This window comes from Lissotriton helveticus, chromosome 6 (assembly GCF_964261635.1).
Source record: "Lissotriton helveticus chromosome 6, aLisHel1.1, whole genome shotgun sequence".
NCBI lineage: Eukaryota > Metazoa > Chordata > Amphibia > Caudata > Salamandridae > Lissotriton > Lissotriton helveticus.
The window spans coordinates 1,070,070,413-1,070,089,899 of record NC_136067.1 but is presented as its reverse complement, the minus strand read 5'-3'; the positions used below and the strand labels follow the sequence as shown (position 1 = coordinate 1,070,089,899).

Sequence of the window (19,487 nt, the reverse complement as noted above, 5' to 3'; positions counted from 1 at the left end):
CGTGGGACGGTGTGGAACTGGTTTAAATCTTTTTTGACCGGCCGTCGACAAGTGGTCTGGGCAACTCCGTTCTCCGCTGAAATGCCGCCGCTAGAGGTGGGGGTCCCTCAGGGGTCTATCCTGAGCCCCACCCTTTTCAATATCTATATGGCCCCTCTGGCGGCGGTAGCGGAGTCCTTCGGTGCCCGGATCATATCCCACGCTGATGACACCCAGCTCCTTTTTACGTTTAAGAAGGGAGAGGCTTTTGATGGTGGTCTGATCAGGGAATGCCTGGGTGCGGTCTTTGACTGGTTTCGGCGGCACAGTCTGAAATGCAACTCCGATAAGTCGGAGTTGCTTTTTTTCGGATGTCCGCCAGATCCCAGCTGGAAGACCTGGTGGCCCCAGGACATGTTTCTGCCTGATGTGGCCTCCGCGAAAGACAAAAACCTTGGTGTGCTGTGTGATGATGGCCTTTCTTTCAGACCCCAAATCATCGGATTGTCTGGGAAATGCTTTGGCATTTTGAAAATGCTACGGAAGTTTCTTCCGTTGCTGTCTCTGCAACACAAAAAAATCATTGTGCAGTCTCTAATTGGCTCGCGATTGGATTACGCGAACGCCCTCTATCTCGGGCTGCCTAAATATCTTTTGGCCCGTCTGCAAATTGTGCTGAATTCGGCGGCAAGAGCCATTTTTGGTCTTCCACGTAGGGCAAAAGCCTCGGAATTGCTAAAGAGACTGCATTGGTTGCCTATTTCTAAAAGAATCACCTTCAAGGTTTTGACCCTGGCTTTTAAGGCCCTTCATTCGATCGGCCCTAAATATATTGGGAAGCGCTTGGCCTTTTATGTGCCGAGGAGGACTTTACGGTCGGCCTTGTTGGCCAAGGCCGTTGTTCCCCCTGTCAAACTTGCCCGGATCGGAGGGCGCTCCTTCCGATACTTGGCCCCGCGATGCTGGAATGAGCTACCTGTCTCCTTAAGGAAAGCAAACAGTCTCCTTTCCTTTAGAAAGGAGTTGAAAACCTGGCTCTTTTCGGTATGATTTTCTTTCGGCCTCTGCGAGCAGCTGTGTTGTGTTCTCCCCCTCAGTTCTCTTTGCCAAAGAGCCGGGACACCCCTAGGGGTGGCCGTGCACTATAAAAGAGACATAAACATAACATAACAATATATTGATGACCTATTGGTGGCATCAAGAACAAAGGATGCATGCGTTTCAGACACCATTGCATTACTGAACCATTTAGCAGACGGAGGACATAAGGTGTCCCCATCAAAGTTACAGTTCTGTCCGAAAGAAGTACAATATTTAGGTCACAAAATTGCTAAAGGAATTAGACAAGTCACTATAGAGAGAATTAGGATGATACAGGGAATGCAACCTCCAAAAACACAGAGACAAGTGAGGATGTTTCTAGGAATGGTAGTTTACTGTCGACAATGGATTAATGGATTTTTACTAATAGCCAAACCATTGCAGAGCTTGACAAGAGCAGATGTAAAAGATCCCATAGTTTTGAATAAAAGTGAAATGGAAGCTTTTGAGCAACTAAAAACCAGTCTATGTGAAGCACCAATATTAGGAATGCCTGATTATGAAAAATAGTTTGAACTATATTGCAGTGAACAAGAAGGATGTGCATTATCAGTTCTGATTCAGAGACATGGAAAACTGAGAAAGCCAATTGCATATTTCTCAGCTGTTTTGGACCCAGTCGCAAATGCTTTGCCAGGATGCTTAAAAGCAGTAGCTGCTACAAGTGTGAGTTTGGAACAAAGTGAAGGTATAGTGATGGGATTTCCTTTGAGGGTATATGTACCTGATTCAGGGGAGATTCTCCTCACTAGGACAAAGGCCAGTTCCTTACTAATAACAGGATGACAAAAGATGATAAGACAATTCTGGGTGCAGATAACGTGACAATCTCACGATGTGTGAATGTAAACCCATCTACACTGTTACCTGATGTCATGGATGGTGAGGTGAGAAATGAAGTTGATCATAAATGTTTGGATATTCTTGAATACTGTACTAAACCAAGACCTGACATTAAAGATAAGCCATTGCCTGAATCTGATTATGCAATGTTTGTAGATGGTTCATGTCTGAGAACAGATGAGTGTGTTCTAGTGCTGCATATGCTGAATGCACAGAGGCAGATGTCCTGGAAGCATCGTGTCTAAAAGGAATTCATTCTGCTCAAATAGCAGAATTGATTGCTTTGATTTGAGCAGGTGAACTGGGAAAAGAAATAAGAATCACCACAGTGACTGACAGTCAATATGATTTTGGGGGTGTCCATGATTATGGTCAATTGTGGTCCCAAAGAGGTTACTTAACTTCTGCAGGATCCCCCATCAGAAATGCTGAATTTGTGAAAATGTTGATTGATGCAATCCAGTTACCAGATAAAATTGCTGTTGTGAAATGTGCAGCTCACCAGAGGTAATCGTTTTGTTGACTCATTTGCAAAATACTGTGCCAGATATCTTGCATCTATAAATTGCCACAGAAAAGCTGAACATGTTTCAAGTCCTTTAATGCTAACCACAGTAGTTGAGACTTGGCAGGAAGTGAGACAAATGCAGGAAGAAGCAAGTGAGGAGGAGAAAGATATCTGGTTAAAATCAAGATGTAGACAAAGAGAAGAGGATGAAATTTGGGTTTATAAAGATGAAAGACCAGTAATGCCTGATAACATGATTTCAAATATGGCCTGAATGTACCATGGTCAAGCCCATATTGGAAGGGATGCCATGATCCAAATGTTCAGACAGACATGGTATAATCCTAAGTTCAGGATGATCGCTGAGAGTCTTTGTCAGCGATGTCTTGTTTGTCGACAGTTGAACCCAAGAAGAAAAACAGTTGTGAGTTTGGGAACCATAGGACAGGAGGGAGGTTCTTTCACAAGAATGCAATTAGACTTCATAGAACTGCCACGCTGTAATCGACTTCGATATGTACTTGTGATCATTTGCTTATTTTCTCGGTGGGTGGAGGCCTTTCCTACAAGGAGGAACGATGGAGTGACTGTTGCAAAACTGTTGTTGCGAGAAATCATTCCACGCTACGGTTTCCCAGTAACAATTGAGACAGATCGCGGAACACATTTTCACAATAAGTTAATGCAGATGATTTGTGAAGCACTGGACATTCGTCAGAAATTGCAGTGTGCTTACAGACCAGAGGCTTCTGGGGTAGTTGAGCAAGTAAATGGAACCATAAAGAACAGAATTACAAAAATGTGTTTGGCTACTGGACTGAAAAGGCCTGATGCTTTGCCACTAATTATGATGACTCTAAGAAGCATACCTGATAAAAAGACAGGATTAAGTCCACATGAGATTCTGATGGGAAGAGTGATGAGACAAGCATTTGTTCCAGTTGATAAACTATTGACTATTAATGATGATATCATACTGGATTACTGCAAACATCTGTCTGACGTGGTAACATCTGTGTTCCAACAGGTGGGAACTGAGAGAAACTCGAAAGAAAAACACCCAGCTCATGATCTAGTCCCTGGAGATTGGGTTCGGATAAAGGTACACTGGAGAAGAAACTGCTTAGTCCCTCGTTGGCAGAAGCCCAGACAAGTCATTCTGGTTAGCACGACTGCAGTTAAATGTGCTGTAGTAAAGAGATGGGTGCACGCTAGTCACACCATCTGTGTGCCTAAACCTGAAAATCCACAGGACGAAGGAGAAAGCACAACTGACTATGATTCTGAAGGTGAACCAGAGAAAGATCCAGATACTGAAGCTCGACCTGTTTGTCGAGATCTGGAAATATCAGATGCAAGTTCTGAGTCTGAAGGAGAAAGTGGAGCTATTAAAGTGCCAAATTCTGAAGATCAACCTGAAAGTCGAGATTTGGTAAGAACTGATACCAGTAAGGACACTGAGTAAAGTGAAGATAAAATTGGTAGTCAAGAAACTACTGAAGGACAGTCTAAAAGCTCTGAAAGCAGGAACCGAAATCTCGAAACTGGTGAAAAGGAAAGAAACTCACGATGCGGATGAGCTTCCAAGTACCAGCTATGGAGAAGTTCCTAACAGAGTGAAAGAACTGACCAAAGAGAAAACAAGCTCAGTGAAAGAGACAGACATTATAAAGTTCACCATGAATGAAACTGTTGAGAGATCTGAAACTGAGTCTGAGGATAGTGAAGATGATACTCAATTGAGAAGAAGCTTAAGAAAGAGAGCTTGGAGAGTGGAATGTAACACTGTTGGACCTGAAACAAAGAGAGCTCGTAAAGGAGATAATTGGCCTAAGGAAACTGATGGACTGACATTTAAACTGGTTAATAAAGCAAAAGTACAAGAGGATCAAGTAAACGAAATAACCAGTCAAAAGGAGTTGTTGGGTAAAAAGATAGAAATTGTGCAAAGGCCAAAAAGAGTGAGAAGACCAAATCAGAAATACAAGTCACCTGAGTGGACTTACATGATTTTGCCTCCAATAAGTGAAGTGAATACCAGCCAAGAAAATTTGAGTTGCCAAAATGAAGAAAAAGAAAGTGAGTGAATTGTAACTCGAAAGAAAGAAAAGAAGTACCTAAATTGGGAAACTGTGAAAAGAGAAAAAGGTGAAGGAACAAGAATTGTGGAAATTTCTTGGTGATAGGGACACTTTATGTGCAAAGAAAGGATTAAAAAGAGACAATATAGGAGCAGAAACCATTGTGGAAAGCGATGTGTAAAAAAAAAATGGCTACTAATGATGTAACAAAATCGAAATGTTCCATCTTTAGAAAATGGGGTAGAATGTGGTTATTATGCACTGGGTTATCTTAGCTATTATAATTCCTTTCAGGCCTGATTTTGAAAAAGCAAAGGCAAATGAGAGTATGAAAGAAAAAAACCTATGAGTCAAAAGGTGAAATGTTGCATGTGTATAGACCTGAAGTACATCAAGAGAACTCGATTAATGATTTTTTTTCGTAATTCATTTTCCAGATTATTATCTGAATATGTGAGAACGATGGATGCAAGTTATTGTTATGTCTCTGAAATTAACAGGATCTGTATCAGATGGTGTGACATACCATCATCTTCCATTAACATATGGAGTTACATGTAGTGTATTAGTTAGTTTGTTTTATAAAACAGGTAAATTGAAGTATTATTATTCTAATTCTGATGATGTTTTTGCGGAACTGAAAATTGTAGCTGAACTGAATCAAATCAAACCTGCAAAATTTTTGGGTGAATATTTTTGGGAAACACAAGAGTTGACCCATGATTATGCGTTTAAACATAATTTGACCTGTAAAATGAGAAATGAAGAAAAATCCTTTTTGGATATGGCAGAAGAAAGGAGAAATCAGTATAAAAGGAGGGAAAAAGCAAAGCAAACAAAATCTACAATGTGGACATTTGAGGATGATAATATAGAAGGACACAATGTGAATGTGGCTATAAATATAGATATACCATTAATAGGGAAATTACGTATTCGAAGAGATAATACTATGTATGAAAATTATTTTGTGGGAGCAAGTCAATGTGAAGATACATACATTATAAAAGAGGATTGGGGATTTATTGGAGGTAATGACCCAGTCTTTCCTGAGATATATTTTCTGTATGGGAACAAAGCTTATTATAGATTGCCTGATCACTGGTATGGGACCTGTTATATAGGCCTGGTCTTTCCCAAAAATTTCCATCTAGATAGAGGAACAAATGGAATTCATGAGATAGGTAAACCTTTAAGTCGTCGAAGAAGAGAAAGTGTGATAGAAATAATAGATGATGTTTTTAGAGCATTGATACCAGCAGTGGGTATATCCTTTAATGCAAACAGAATTCGAAAATTGTCAACAATAGTAGATCGTTTGTCAACAGATACAGCAGGAAGATTTCTAATGGTAAATACAGAAATGGTTGCTATGAGAGCTATGGTGATGCAAAATAAACTTGCTCTTGATATAATTTTGGCAAAAGAAGGAGAAGTCTGTGGAATTTTGAAAGTACAACATTGTTGTACATACTTTCCAGACAAAAGTCAAAACATTGAAAGATATATTAGAAATCTTACAGAGTTGCATAAGGAGATTAAACCACTGGAGGTTGATGGTGTTCTTGAGAAACTTGGTAGAAGTTTTCCAGCAGTTAGAAATTCGTTTTATGAAATAGGAAGATCCATATTAGGGAAGGTACTAATTCCAGTAACATTAATAATAGTAGTATTTTTGATTTTAAGATTAGGTTGTAAACTCAGAAAGAGAAGAAATATTAAAAAGTCTATAAAGAAAGCATTTGAAGAAAGACAGGAAAGGGTACGTGAAAAAGGTGATATTAAAATGGAAGAGTTTAAAGAGAAACTTTATCAAGATGGAAAGAAATTAGAAGAAACTAGAGTAAAACTCATACTAATTGAAAGAATTTGAAACATTTTGAGATAAAATGTACAACATTTTGGGTATTATTTGGTGATAAATCATCAAAGGAGGGAGTTGATGGAGCGAGGGTGAAAACAATTATTTTTTGTATACCCCTCGTAAAGTCTCTTCCCCATAACAGTAATATGTATTAATCGTGTGGTTTTGAAATTAACCAACATAGAATATAATGCATACACATAAATACACGTGGGATACTAATCTGCATATGTTGCGAATCATAACTTACTAATTAAGTCAAATTGTTATATAAATTTTGTACGCAAACGTCATAATCTAACCAAAATCTGTGTGTATATGCTTTTTGTATGTCGACTTGTGGCAGAAAGGATGGATAATGGTAAGTAAACCATGCTTATTAGTGGCTAAAAACGCTAGGTATTAACTAACAGGGTTACCTTAGAATGGGGGGAGGTAAACAGAAGGACTATACTTCGAAAATTAACGTTTAATTGTGTTTGTTTCTATAATAGTTCCAATTATGGCCCATGCAGCCTACATGAAAAATGGTGGTTTGTGAGACTCCGAGATTGTGATGACCTACGCATGCGCGACTGTGCTCGAGAGAAGTGCAAGCAGCTTGTGCCTGCACAGCGTGGGTCAAGGTCAGAGTGGCCTGGATGTTCGAGCAAGTGCCAACAATTTGTATGTACGCTTCGTGAGCATGGGAAACCAGTCTGAAATAACAATTTAAAGGACACAACTGGAAAAAAAAACTTTTAAAGGATAAATGAGACTTTATTTTTCGATTATAACGATGACTTGGCGGAAATATGGACAATGAGATGAGGTTATGCTCATCCAAGCCTTAATTTGACCAATGGGAATGAACGAGGACCCTAAAAGTTTCAAATCTTAGATAGATAAGTTAGGGTGAAAGAGCATAAAAGAGGACATTTGAAAGTAAGAAAGGAGCTTGCTTTTGATTTTATTTTCGCACCACGACATGCTGTTGGATTGATGAACTTTTTGATGGTGCAAAGACTTTGACATTTTTCTAGACTTTAACTTTTGAATGGGTGCGGAGTCCTGATGGGAGGTGAACTTCAAGAAAGAATATAGAGGTGGTTTTTGGAAACTAAGCTGTCCTTGTTCTGATGTCCGTGTCCTGAAATCTTGGTAATATGTCTTCGACTTATTTTTTCTGAACTTTATGCTAATAAATATTAATGTTTGAATTTAACTTCTTTTTCTCTTTAGGTTATTAAGAGTTTAAATTATTATTAAAATAAGAGCGAATAAAGTAAGGTCATGCCAGGAGATTTAATCTTTAAATAAAAATTAAATAAATGGAGAATTAGGCTGGTCTTGTTGTCCATCAGTTAACTTTTACTAGCAGATCCATTGACAATAGGGTGTTTTAATGTTTCTTAAGAATAAAACCATGGAAATATAGAAAAACTGCAGATGTATATAGTGTATAAAATTTTAGTATGAAATAAGACACTCTGCTAGAAATCCAACAGCTCTCCTCTAGTCTTCACCAATCCTGAGAACAGGGTGAATGCGTATAAATGACTTGCGGTGTTATGGGCCCCACTGATGAGTAATGTGTGAATAACTCCTAGGAAGTATGGTGATGGTTTGTAGGTTTTGTTTGGATCACTACCATTTTCAAAATAAATACGTCTGGTCTATCGTTTCTATAATTACTTTTCATAATTCATAGACAAGAGTTATTTCATCTGATGTAATAGTTCCCTGTGACCAATCTGACACAGCCTTGATCACTGGCTTTTCACCATAACTAATATAGGCCTATTATATTGCACATAAGCTTACTTGCAAGGCAACCGTCAGGCACACAGTTATGAAATTACAAATGTGTACAAAAGAATAGTTTCAAAGCAATATTTTGCCCCTCTTAATTGGGTCTAACCAAATAGTGAACATTTCCTATATGTAGGTTTTGTCAGAGATGGGACCAAATCCTAAAACCGTGTTTACTACTGTAATCTGCCATATTCCATGTCATAAAATATCTCTACAGGCTGTAGCACAGTAACAATCCACTATTACATGTCTATATGCTTTAATATATGTTTTCAGTATAAATATCTTAGGTCTACTGCCTTTGTCATATCTTTAAATAATAAATATTTCAGGCCTATGGCCTTCATCATTGGCTTGTTGGGGTAACCCACCTAATCCTGTTGTGTTGAACAGAAACGTCTCCAGAAGGCAAAATGTGAAAATCAAGCACTCTTTCCCAGCAGTAGGCCACAATTTCTGTCAAATCAAACGTTATACTCAACAGAATCAACATATGTGCTGAGCCAAAGCCTCTCTCTCAGTTGTGCTTTTGAAAGCTCTTTTAGCGTTTAACACACAAGGACAGGTTGACAACGGCCCTGTCAAGTCAGACCTAAAAAAATACTTAACATTTTTCTGCTTAAAGACTCTGAAACTGCCTAACAGAGCACTGTGTAGAATATGTCTCTCACTCTGCCTTCGATCACTGAGAGTTAAAGGGTGCTTTGAGGGCTCGTTAGAGTAGCCTCTTGTGTCAACATCTACTTGATGGGCCCTTTAGACAAGCACCTGTTTTTAGGTTTATAAAAAAACATGTTTTGCAGGAAAATTAATGATATGGTACATTTAGCATCCTTCACCATCCAGTGGTATCAGTTGCCTAATCATTAAGGAAATGTACAAGTCTTCTTTGAAGTTCACATATACATTTTACAGAAGGAGTGCAGGAATCTGAAAAAGAAAGGGCCTGATAAATAATGCCTCCTCTTACCCTCCCTTTTATCAACCCTGGAACTAGATATTAATTAATATTTTGCTGTGGACTATACATTGAGTTGCGGGAACCCTTGCTGACCGAATCTTTTACTTAAGTTGGGAATTAGAACAAATTAATTTGACCAGCAGGACAAAGTGCCAAAGACACAAACCATGAAGCTACATTTTAGTGTCTTCTCTCACTTCCAGCATCTGGCCACCAAATAATGCTAATTACGTGCGATCACAAAAAGCAGCCCATCTGAACTACAGAATTCCAGTATTGGCCAGCTGAAGATTTATGACCTCCAGGAACTTTAATTGTGGTACATTGTGACTGGGGCAAACTACCAACTTTTACCTGACTATGCTTCATAGTCAGCTAACCATGAAGGGGAAATAGGTCCTGATTAACCACACCACATACAATAGTTCTAAATTTAACTTTCCCTTTGGTTGTTCCTGAAGAAGTTCTCGTTTTCTCTTTATTGTTTTTCTTGTTAACATACCGGTTTGGAAAATGTAAGGGCCCGATTCACAGAATGAACTTAAGACTAAATCCTAAACTTACTACTATTTGGTATTCACAGAATGCACTTACTACTTTCGGGATTCACAGAGTGAACTTACTACTTTTGGGATTCACAGAATAAACTTACTACTTTCAGTATTCACAGAATAGATTTAAGAGTACTAACTCTAAGTCCGAAATCGGGGCGTAAATTCCGGCCCGGAGGCGGAGCTTACGGCTCGGAGGTGGGATTTTTGTCATGCTGAAATCTCCAACTCTGGGCCGCATGCTCTTCCTCCGGGCCGTAAGCTCCGCCTCCGGGCCGTAAGCTCCGCCCCCGGGCCGTAAGCTCTGCCCCCGGGCCGGAATTTACTCCCCGATTTCGGACTTAGAGTTAGTAGTCTTAAATCTATTCTGTGAATACCGAAAGTAGTAAGTTCACTCTGTGAATACCAAATAGTAGTAAGTTTAGGATTTAGTCTTAAGTTCATTCTGTGAATCGGGCCCTAAGTTCTTTATTTCTTACCTGCATTTATTGGAGGAATGACTCTGCTTGATCGAAGCTACCAAAAGAGAGCAAGGTTTTCCTCACATAAACAAATTGACCTACTAGGATTCATGTTTCTCGTTTTTTATGAGCTCAATCAGAACCCATAGCGAGACTGTGGCAAGTACATCCTTTTGCCTAACAGTTTTGTAGAATTTACATTCTGGAGGCGACTCAGAAGTTGAGGTGCGGCATTCGCTGTGAGTGATGGGTTGGGGAGTGAAAACATCTACTTAAGACTTTATGGTACAGCACCTGGCCTCGATTTAATCTCCTCTGCGACATTGCAATAGTTTTCCAATACCAAACTCTGGGGCATATTATCAAGAACGGCGTTAAAATTATCGGTGCTTTAGCGGCAGGAAACTGCCGCTAAAGCGGCGATAATGACCTTGATAATATGCCCTTGTGAATTCCCTTGGAAGCCCAGGTTCTGGTGTGAACTAGGGCTTCTATGGGAATTCACAAGGGCATATTATCAAGCCCATTATCGCCGCTTTAGTGGCAGTTTCCTGCCGCTAAAGCTGCGATAATTTTAACGCCGTTCTTGATAATATGCCCCTACGTTTTTGGTTTGTTGGAAGAATACAATTACTTCTGTAAGGTAGAGTTGCCCATTTCCGTGATTACCAGTGTATTTCAATAGATGTAGGTCTGCGTGCCACACAGTAAATAAATATAGGAATCAAAAACCTTCATCATTATTTATGAATTATTTTACTTTCATTGCAGTACTGGATTTTACTATTGTAAATCGATTCTGATTGGGAGGTAAGGTTGTCCTTCTGGCCTTTGGCTATTGCCTTTTCCATCCGGTTGCTCATTGGGTCTGTGTTTGTTGGGAGGTATGTAGTAGTAAGGCTTGGTCACAATGCACGTTTCATGTTTGTTTATTCTGTAATCAGTATTGTGCTTTTGTCCATACATTTTTATATCATGTAATGTGTTGCCCAATGGGAAACATTCTCGTAACATTTTTGTTATTTTACCAACTTAAGAATTGTCTGTTTGAAAATAAATCTGGCTTACACCTGTTGTGTCCTTAGCTAAACACATTGGGGCAGATTTACAAGCCCCTTGCGCCTCTTTTGCGCCGCCATTGCATCACTTTTGTGACGCAGCGGCGGCGCAAAAGATGCACCATGGTGCGGGGTATTAACAACGTGACGTATCTGGGAGATGCATCACGTTGTAAAGCCCTGCGTCATAAGGAGGCGTTTTGGCAAAGGGGGGGGGGGGGCATCCTGTGCAGGAACGCCTCCTAAAAGTGGCTGATTTCACTCAGTCACTTTTAGGCCAATGCTGCATCAAAACCCTGCGCCTGCTTGAAGCAGGGGTAAGGATTGACGCAGCATTTGAAGGATAGGGCACCCTAGAGCCTTCCTGGAGCTGCGTCGCACTGGCGACGCAACTCCAGCAATGCGCCACTTTTACGGCACAGATGCTTGGCGCATCTGTGCCGTTTTTGCCTCAAGGTGCGCCGCATTGTAAATGCGGCGCATCCATTGTGGCGGAGAATAAGTGGCGCATCTCTGCTGAGATGCAGGGATGCGCCACTTATTGTAAATATGCCCCATTAGGTCTGTCTGCTCCGACCTTAACTCTTACTCCATCTCTACATAAATATTGTTATAGCAATGTTCCTTACCGGCCACTGTGTTACCTCTATGTTGTGCAAACCTCCTAGTCTGAGAGCGAAGTAGAGTGTACCTTTCATAATTAGTCTACATGAATGAGAATATATGGAAAGGTCCTTTACTGGAAAGTTAGCACATTGAGTATCAGCTCTCTACTCTGCTAGTTGTCTACAGTCCTAACATGATGGTCATACCTGTGCACTTCTTCTACGACTGTCGCCAGGCACTCTGCGTAGTTATTGACACGCCTTTCTTTGAGCTCCTCCGTCTGTTTGAGAAATGCATCATCGAAGTAGATGTGTGCCTCAAAATCAAACCTTTCCTTGTTGGACCTTCCATTTTTAGGCCTGTATTTATCTAGTCTTAAATCAAAGAAGAAAGCAGTGAAACACAAATGAGCACAAAATAAAGAACGCACCTTTAATCTGTGAACATTGTGAAGGGGTGGCCCAACATAACAGTCACTACATAAAACATATTAACTGTTACTTCATATTGAATATAATTCCTGCACCTCATAAATACATTCCGACCCATTGTATGCGTACATACAAATATTACAGTATAGCTGTCAATTTGTCCAGGTATGTGTTTGATGAGCTGATTCAGTCCGGTTTTGTTTTTTCTGGAACCAAGTGGAAAAAACACGATTGTAAGTACCCAGAATTCAAAGAAAAAACCTGAACGGGAGCAGTGTATTGCACATGGACCTTGGAAACGTGGCAGAGCTTTCACAGTTTAAACAAAGCCACTATACTGCCATCATTAATACCATATTAATGTTTTGACATTTCATTTCTGCCAATTCATCCTTCTGTGCACCTAACACACTACTCGCTTTCATCTGGCGCAATTAAGACACATTTGCACAAGAATGGCTGAGCTGCTAAAATTACCCTGTTTTTCCTAATACAATATTTTACACATTCAAACACAAAAGAAAAGAACAGTGTTGGCCTCAGGACAATCGCACTGGTGATAGTTCAATTAAGGTAAGGCAATAGTGCTCCCCCTCTCACAGTTCCACTGCTCAGAAACCACCAGAGATGTACAAAACCGTTTTACAGAGGGAACACTTAATATCTAGCGAGTCTTTCCGTAAAAATCCAGAGCAGTTCAAAACACTGTTTTCGTCTTCTGATCTATGGATGAGGAGGGCGCCATAATTAGATTTTTCATAAAGAACATCGGGGCATATTACCAACAACTAGCGATAATTATCGCTATGTTGGCTTAGCGGCAATATTTTTATCGCCGTGCTGCGGCGATTTTTATCTCTTAGGAACCTTGCTATTATCAAGGTTTATCTCCCAAGCGATAAAAATCGGCCGAAATGCATGAATATCGCTGAAAAGTCAGCGATATTCATGCATTACCGAGCTAATGCTCTTAGCCATGTTATCCACCTACCATTGGATAACATGGCTAAGAACTGCTCAGGGGCAGGTGTTAGCTGTTGGAGATATTTGCGCTTAGCGCGAATATCTCCAAAAAATTGGTAATAGGAGATAGCGATGTTAGCGACTGTTTCCAGTCGCTAACATCTTGGCATGCCCACTTTGCATGTCATTAGTGATACATTTCACTGACATGCAAAGCGGGGCACAAGATGGTCGCTATCTCCTACTAGCTGTCGCTAACTGGTTTTAGCGACAGCTAGGTAATAGGGAGATAATTTTATCTCCGCTTTCTTGGCTTTTAAAGCCAAAAAAGCGGAGATAAACCCCCTTGATAATATGCCCCATCTTTATTTATTTTCATCAATACTGTACACTTCCAGCCAGCCCAGTAAACGTGTTTCATCCTGTCAAGGACTTCATCAGGGTTTGCAAATTGGCTTGCAGTGATCCAGAATAGGCTAGTTCTTGCATATGTAAAAGCAATGAGTTTCTCCCTAGTGGTCTCTGTCGAGTAATGGCCAAGAGGCATACAATAGCGGCAATGCTGGGTGTAGGTCATTGCTTTTAAATACACAAGGACTAGCCTACTCTGGATCACCACAGGTACATATGCAAACCCTGATGAAGTCCTTGACAGGACAAAATGCGTTGGCTGGGCTGGCTGGAAGTGTACAGAACTTATTAACACACATAAAGATGTTCTTGGTGAAAAATCTAATTATGGTTTCCTTCTCATATATGGATCAGAAGAAGAAAACTATGTTTTGAACTGTTCTGAATTTTTATGGAAAGACTATCACTAGATAATGAGTGATCCCTCTATAGAAAGGATTTTTACAATATATTACAGATGCCTTTTATTCCTAACTGTCAAAAACAGCTCGTCCGTATGGGCAGAGGGACCACACCTCCCCCACCTTTTTCTGGGGAAGGAGAGTGTCTGTCAGGCTGAGCAAAGGTCGACCTGACAGACGGTAGTGGTTGGTAATTTTGGCAGGGAGGGAGGCAGGCGGGCCCCACATATACACTCACTCATTCACACCTAAACATTCACAAACATGCACACACACACACACACATGCCCATTCACAACATTCACTCAAAACAAGTTCATCCATTCATACATACACGCACACACTCACCAAACATCCAAAAATATGAGCCTTGTAGCTCCTGGAGAGGAAAGCCTTGGCGGTCTCAGGAAGGTTTGGACAGCTGCCTTCCCTCATTGCCTGACTTCCCTCTCTCATCACAGATGGTGATGGGGTCAGTGAGACTGCTGACCCCACCCCACTCTGTGACGAGGTGTCACTGAATCGATCAAGGGAAAACAACACTGCCCCTGCGCTATACAATATTGATAATTGATTATTTAGTGTAAAGAATGTCAATTCTATAAATGGAAAAAAACAATAGAACAACACCCAATTCAGTTGGACATTTGAACAATTGGCGAACAGGCTTGACAAAATAGAGGTGTAGATAAGATCCGTTGTTGGTGTGATAATTTTGTTTATTGTTCCTATATGTAGGCCAACACGTGTTTCATCGCAGGGAAACAGACTGCGAATCTTCAGGGCCTAATGGGTGAGGGGCATAACCACCTCGGTCTGATGCGTGATAAGGAATCCTGTGTTTGGAGTTTCAAAATATACGTGACCGCAAACTCCAAGAGACCTGATGAGTCTCAATTGTTTCGCAAAAATATATTAACCGGGAGGAGAGGATAAACAGGTTACTTCCAAATGGTGACGCTGTTTATTACGAGACAAGGCGGGTACACCTCATCGTTAGTATTCTCCCTCTTGTATTTCCCGGCGCCGTTTGCCTATATTGACTATTCAATTCTCTTATCCTTACCTTGCGGGCACTCTGGCTGTGCGCCTTGAAATTCTGGAACACCTAAAAAAACCTCCTAGTTGTCCACTGAATCGATCAACCCTGGGCATTTTAGGGCTTAAAACCGAAGCACCCAGGACCAAGGCAATCAGTGACACTCCCCCTCGTCATGAGGGGGAGGGCCTCAGGGCACTTTTATCTGGCTAAGGAGGTCATGCCCACATGGGTTGTGTAATCCTCAGCCTGGCAAAGTTCAGCCCATGCAGCCAGGTGCCAGTGCATTTAGCGCATGTCTAGCTCCCTGCTGCCTGAACTGAACAGGAAGAGTGCCTGTCAGGCTGACCTTTGCTCTACCTGACAGATTATCTTCTCCTGCTGAAAAGGTGAAGGGGTATGAGTCCTCTGCCGATATAGATGGATCGAAGATGCAACAGAAATGCTTCTTGGTCAGGTCAGGCAGCTAGGAGCTAAACATGCGCTAGATGCGCATACGCTTGGCGTCTAAGCTGAACTTTGCTAGTCTGAGGATTTCACAGTCTTGTGGGCATAACCTCCTCAGTCTAGCAAAAGTGCCTTGTGGCCCTCCCCCTCATAACAAGGGGGAGTGTCACTGGTTGCCTCAGACCTGGGTGCTTCAGTTTTAAGCCCTGAAATGCCCAGGGTCAAGTGTCAATCAGTGACACCACGTTACAGAATGTGGTAGGGTCAGCAGCCTCACTGACCCCATCTTACTCTGGGACGAGTCAGCAACTGATGCCTTCCCTCCTGGGACCTCTGAGGCTTTCCTATCCAGGAGCTACAGGGCAGGGACATTTTATGTTTTTGAAAGTTTGGCGTGTGCATGCATGTATGTTTGAATGAATGAATTTGTTCTGAATGGGTGTAATATACTTGCCAACTTACAAAATAATTTCACAGTGTGAGGCGGGGTGGGGCTTTGAAGGAGGATAGGCATGGGGCCGAGAGCTACCTAAGAGGCACTCTGCCCCTCATCAAGTCCCCTATCCCTTCATAAAAGAACTAAAAAACAAAATTCATCAAGGCTATCGGTGATATCCTGGGTTGTTTTCACACCTTTTAATGGACATCGGCAGCTTACTCCTAAAATGAGCTGGAAATCTGTTGTTTACAGTGGTTTTCAGCTTGTTTTCCCTGCTACCATGTGATTTTGGCTCCAAACCTGGTCACAGTGTGAAGGGAGCCACAATTGTGTGACACACAGTGACACTATGTGAGTTGGCAAGTAGGATGTGTGTGTGTGCACATTTACTAGAAACCATGAATAACTGTGCAATGCGCCTATTGTGAAAAGTTACATTTGTCTATCAAATGCAATTTTATATACAAGCACGGGCATTTTGCTTTGCCACTACTTTTTCGGACTAGTTTACATCATTTGTAGGCGGGATGATGGAATTTTGCACTGACATTCAAGGAATACATTGGCCAATGTTTACGAAAGTTCGCCTGGCACTCCTACGAAGCAACCTAATTTAGCACTGCTCACGCAGGCTTTCATAATGGTGAGTACATTGGCACCAATGGGGGGGGTTTACTAACATTTTGCACTGGCTTAACGTCATAAAAATGATGCAAACCGGCACAAAATGTTTTTTTTATTATGTACTTTTCAGCGTAAAACTTGTTTTGCGCTGGAAATTAACTATAAGTTACACAAGGCAACACAAAGCTCTGATATACATTACTTAGCGTCAAGGGGGCATTACATTGGTGTTCCCAAGCAACTATCCTCACTTTTTTATGCAAAGCCTTATCTTCCAAAAATATGAGACAGGGTTTGACGTAAAAAAGAAACGTCTTTTGAAACCAGGCATTAAAAGGAGAAATGTTGTCATTTCTCTGTATTATTCCAATTGTGCACGTGTGCTGTACTGTACAGCACACACATACAAAGTAGGAACGGTTGTAAATGTGGACTAGACATCGTAGTTTGTACTTGAAGGGAACCCTTCCAGTACAAAACCCATGCTAATTTTGCACCGGCACTAGGGAGAGGGGATGAGAGAGTCATAGCTCTGTAGATATAGTGCTCGTCTGTTCCTTCCCTGTCATGTAACGCAGCACAGCATTTTTGACTGCTGTTCTGCGTTGGGTGATACATTGGTAAATTTGCCCCTAAATGTGCATCACATTGCATTGCATGAGTGCCCATGCACAACTTCAGAAAACGCATGCCTCTTGTCTTTGTGCTGCTGCAACAGTGCCACAACGTTAGGAGGTAATATTTGTCCTTGCCAGAGGATGCAAATGTTATTTCAATACTTAACACGTGAAATGTATGTGATTCTAAACTGTTGACAGTTTAATCTATGTGGCAACACAAAAAGGCACCCCTGGGTCAAGAGTGAGAAAAGGAGTGCAGGGCAATCCCCTTTAAAAACGGTTTCCGTCACCCATCAGTGGGTGGCATGCTTCATCGTTGGGTAACCTCCTCGCACTGTGAACCTAGTCGCAATGCGGGCTACAACCCCCTCTCTGAGAGGGAGGAGCTCAAGGATGTTTTATGATATGGTCAAGAGGTATTCTACCGGCATGAGGAGTTCATCATGAAGGGTTTGGGCGCTACCTCGCGTGAGGCGCCACTAGTTCACCCGACTATGCGGGGAAGCCGCTGAACAGCAGACCTCGTGATTGGTTCAAAAACCTACTAGCTGGTTGTATGCTTTTTAACCACAAACTAAATTTGGTATGCCTTTTTGACTCACCTTATTTTGCACTTCTTTGGTCCTGAAGAAAGCCATTTCACCTCCAAGGAGGGCATTACGGCTAAAACATGTTGACCAGTTAGAGACTACAACGGGTTGAATCTTCCTGCCATAGCACACACTTTTTTAATCCTGACCTCTGGATGTCCCATTAAAGTTTGTCCTGACATACCAGGGAGTTAGTTTTAACCTCAATTTCACCTTGATTTTACACTCTCTCCACACCGACTCATCTAAATGTTTCAGAATGCCTCTTGACCATATCATACAACATCCCTGAGCTCCTCCCTCTCAGAGTGGGGGTTGTAGACTACACTGCTACTAGGTTTGCAGTGCAAGGAGGTTACCCAATGATGAAGCATACCACCAACGGGAGGGGGAGGGAAACCATCCTTTAAAAGGGATCTCCCTGCACTCCTTTTTTACTCGTGACTCAGGGGTGCTTTTTTGTGTTTCCATATTTAATTAGAGGGGAGTTGCCCCTTCTTGGTTATTAAACCTCCTCAGGCCTCTTTTATGTGTACTGAGTTTAATTTATGTAACAGCGGGTATTTTCTTTTATGTATAGTCAACATATTCGAGATAGGTATTCCGAACCAGCTTCTTCAGTCCTCATACAGTAGAAATGCCCTTCTGTGTACTGATGTCAGAACAATTGCCGTGCATAAAAACTGCAATTTACAAAATTATATTTAAAATCAATACTTAGAGTCGAAAAAAATGATTAACTAATGCATTTTCTGAAATGGAGAGCATCCAAGCTCATTGTCATAGTTCAATTTAACGTATTCATGCAAGTCAAAAATAAAATGTAACACATATTTTATGTTCTCTTTAATTAATTATGCACAAATTGGAAAAATTATATTAACACTGCCTCAGCATAAATAAAAAGTTTAATTTGAAATAATGATTTACTTTAGAAAGTGGATATGAACTAGACATTTATCATTACATTTCCCTTTTCAAATGAAATCACTTCTACTAGTTGTTCTTTGGAATAAGCAAAAGTTGCCACCCACTCCCAATGTTTACAGCTACGCTTCCGATGATTATAATTATGGAATGGTTATGTTTACTTGTATTTCTCCAATCTTCAGCAATTACCTTTTATTGATGCAGAGTTAATCTATTCTCACAATCTTTATGTACGCTTTTGACTGGACTATAAATCCCTTATTTTGAGTTTAGTGGCGGGGCCACTGTTTCTCTGACAAGGCAAAGTCAATGTGCATGAGTGACTGTGCGCTCTAGTCAGAGTACTGATGGTCAGGTTCACCATAGTAGAGTGACGGTTGTTTTTGGTCTTTGCATACGCCATCGCTGTTTGCTATTTCTCCACTGGTGGGCTGGTACAGAAGGTTAGTTTAGTGGCCCATTGTCTGTCATACCTAGAGTTATTTGCCGCCATTCTGTGACATTTGAGCCATTGTGATAGAGGATTGCAAAGATGGACTTAAACATGTAAGGCAGACAGATGCACATAATTAACCGAATATCGACCTGCGGCTTTTCCCACAAAGCTCCCCAGACCATCAAAGAAACCATTTACCACTCGCATGACAGACCTTTTGCTTATCCTAAAAAAGTACCAGTCTTGGTAGGCAGAAAAATCCCTCTTTTCTTAGACATTGACGATGAAATCCACAAGAGGTGAATGACCTGTGGGATACAGTCAGTTCTGTCTCTATCCGGTCCCACTA

The 19,487-nt window shown here is 41.1% G+C and overlaps 1 protein-coding gene across 1 annotated transcript in view; it reads right to left on the bottom strand.

Annotated features, from left to right (window-relative positions):
- The window catches only part of LOC144762615 (chitin synthase chs-2-like), a 693,194-nt gene that overhangs the window by 491,691 nt on the left and 182,016 nt on the right, over positions 1-19,487 (bottom strand). The window contains exon 6 of the mRNA XM_078647842.1: positions 12,014-12,181. Coding sequence (XP_078503968.1) covers positions 12,014-12,181 — 168 coding nt within the window. The remainder of the gene's footprint in view (positions 1-12,013; positions 12,182-19,487) is intronic.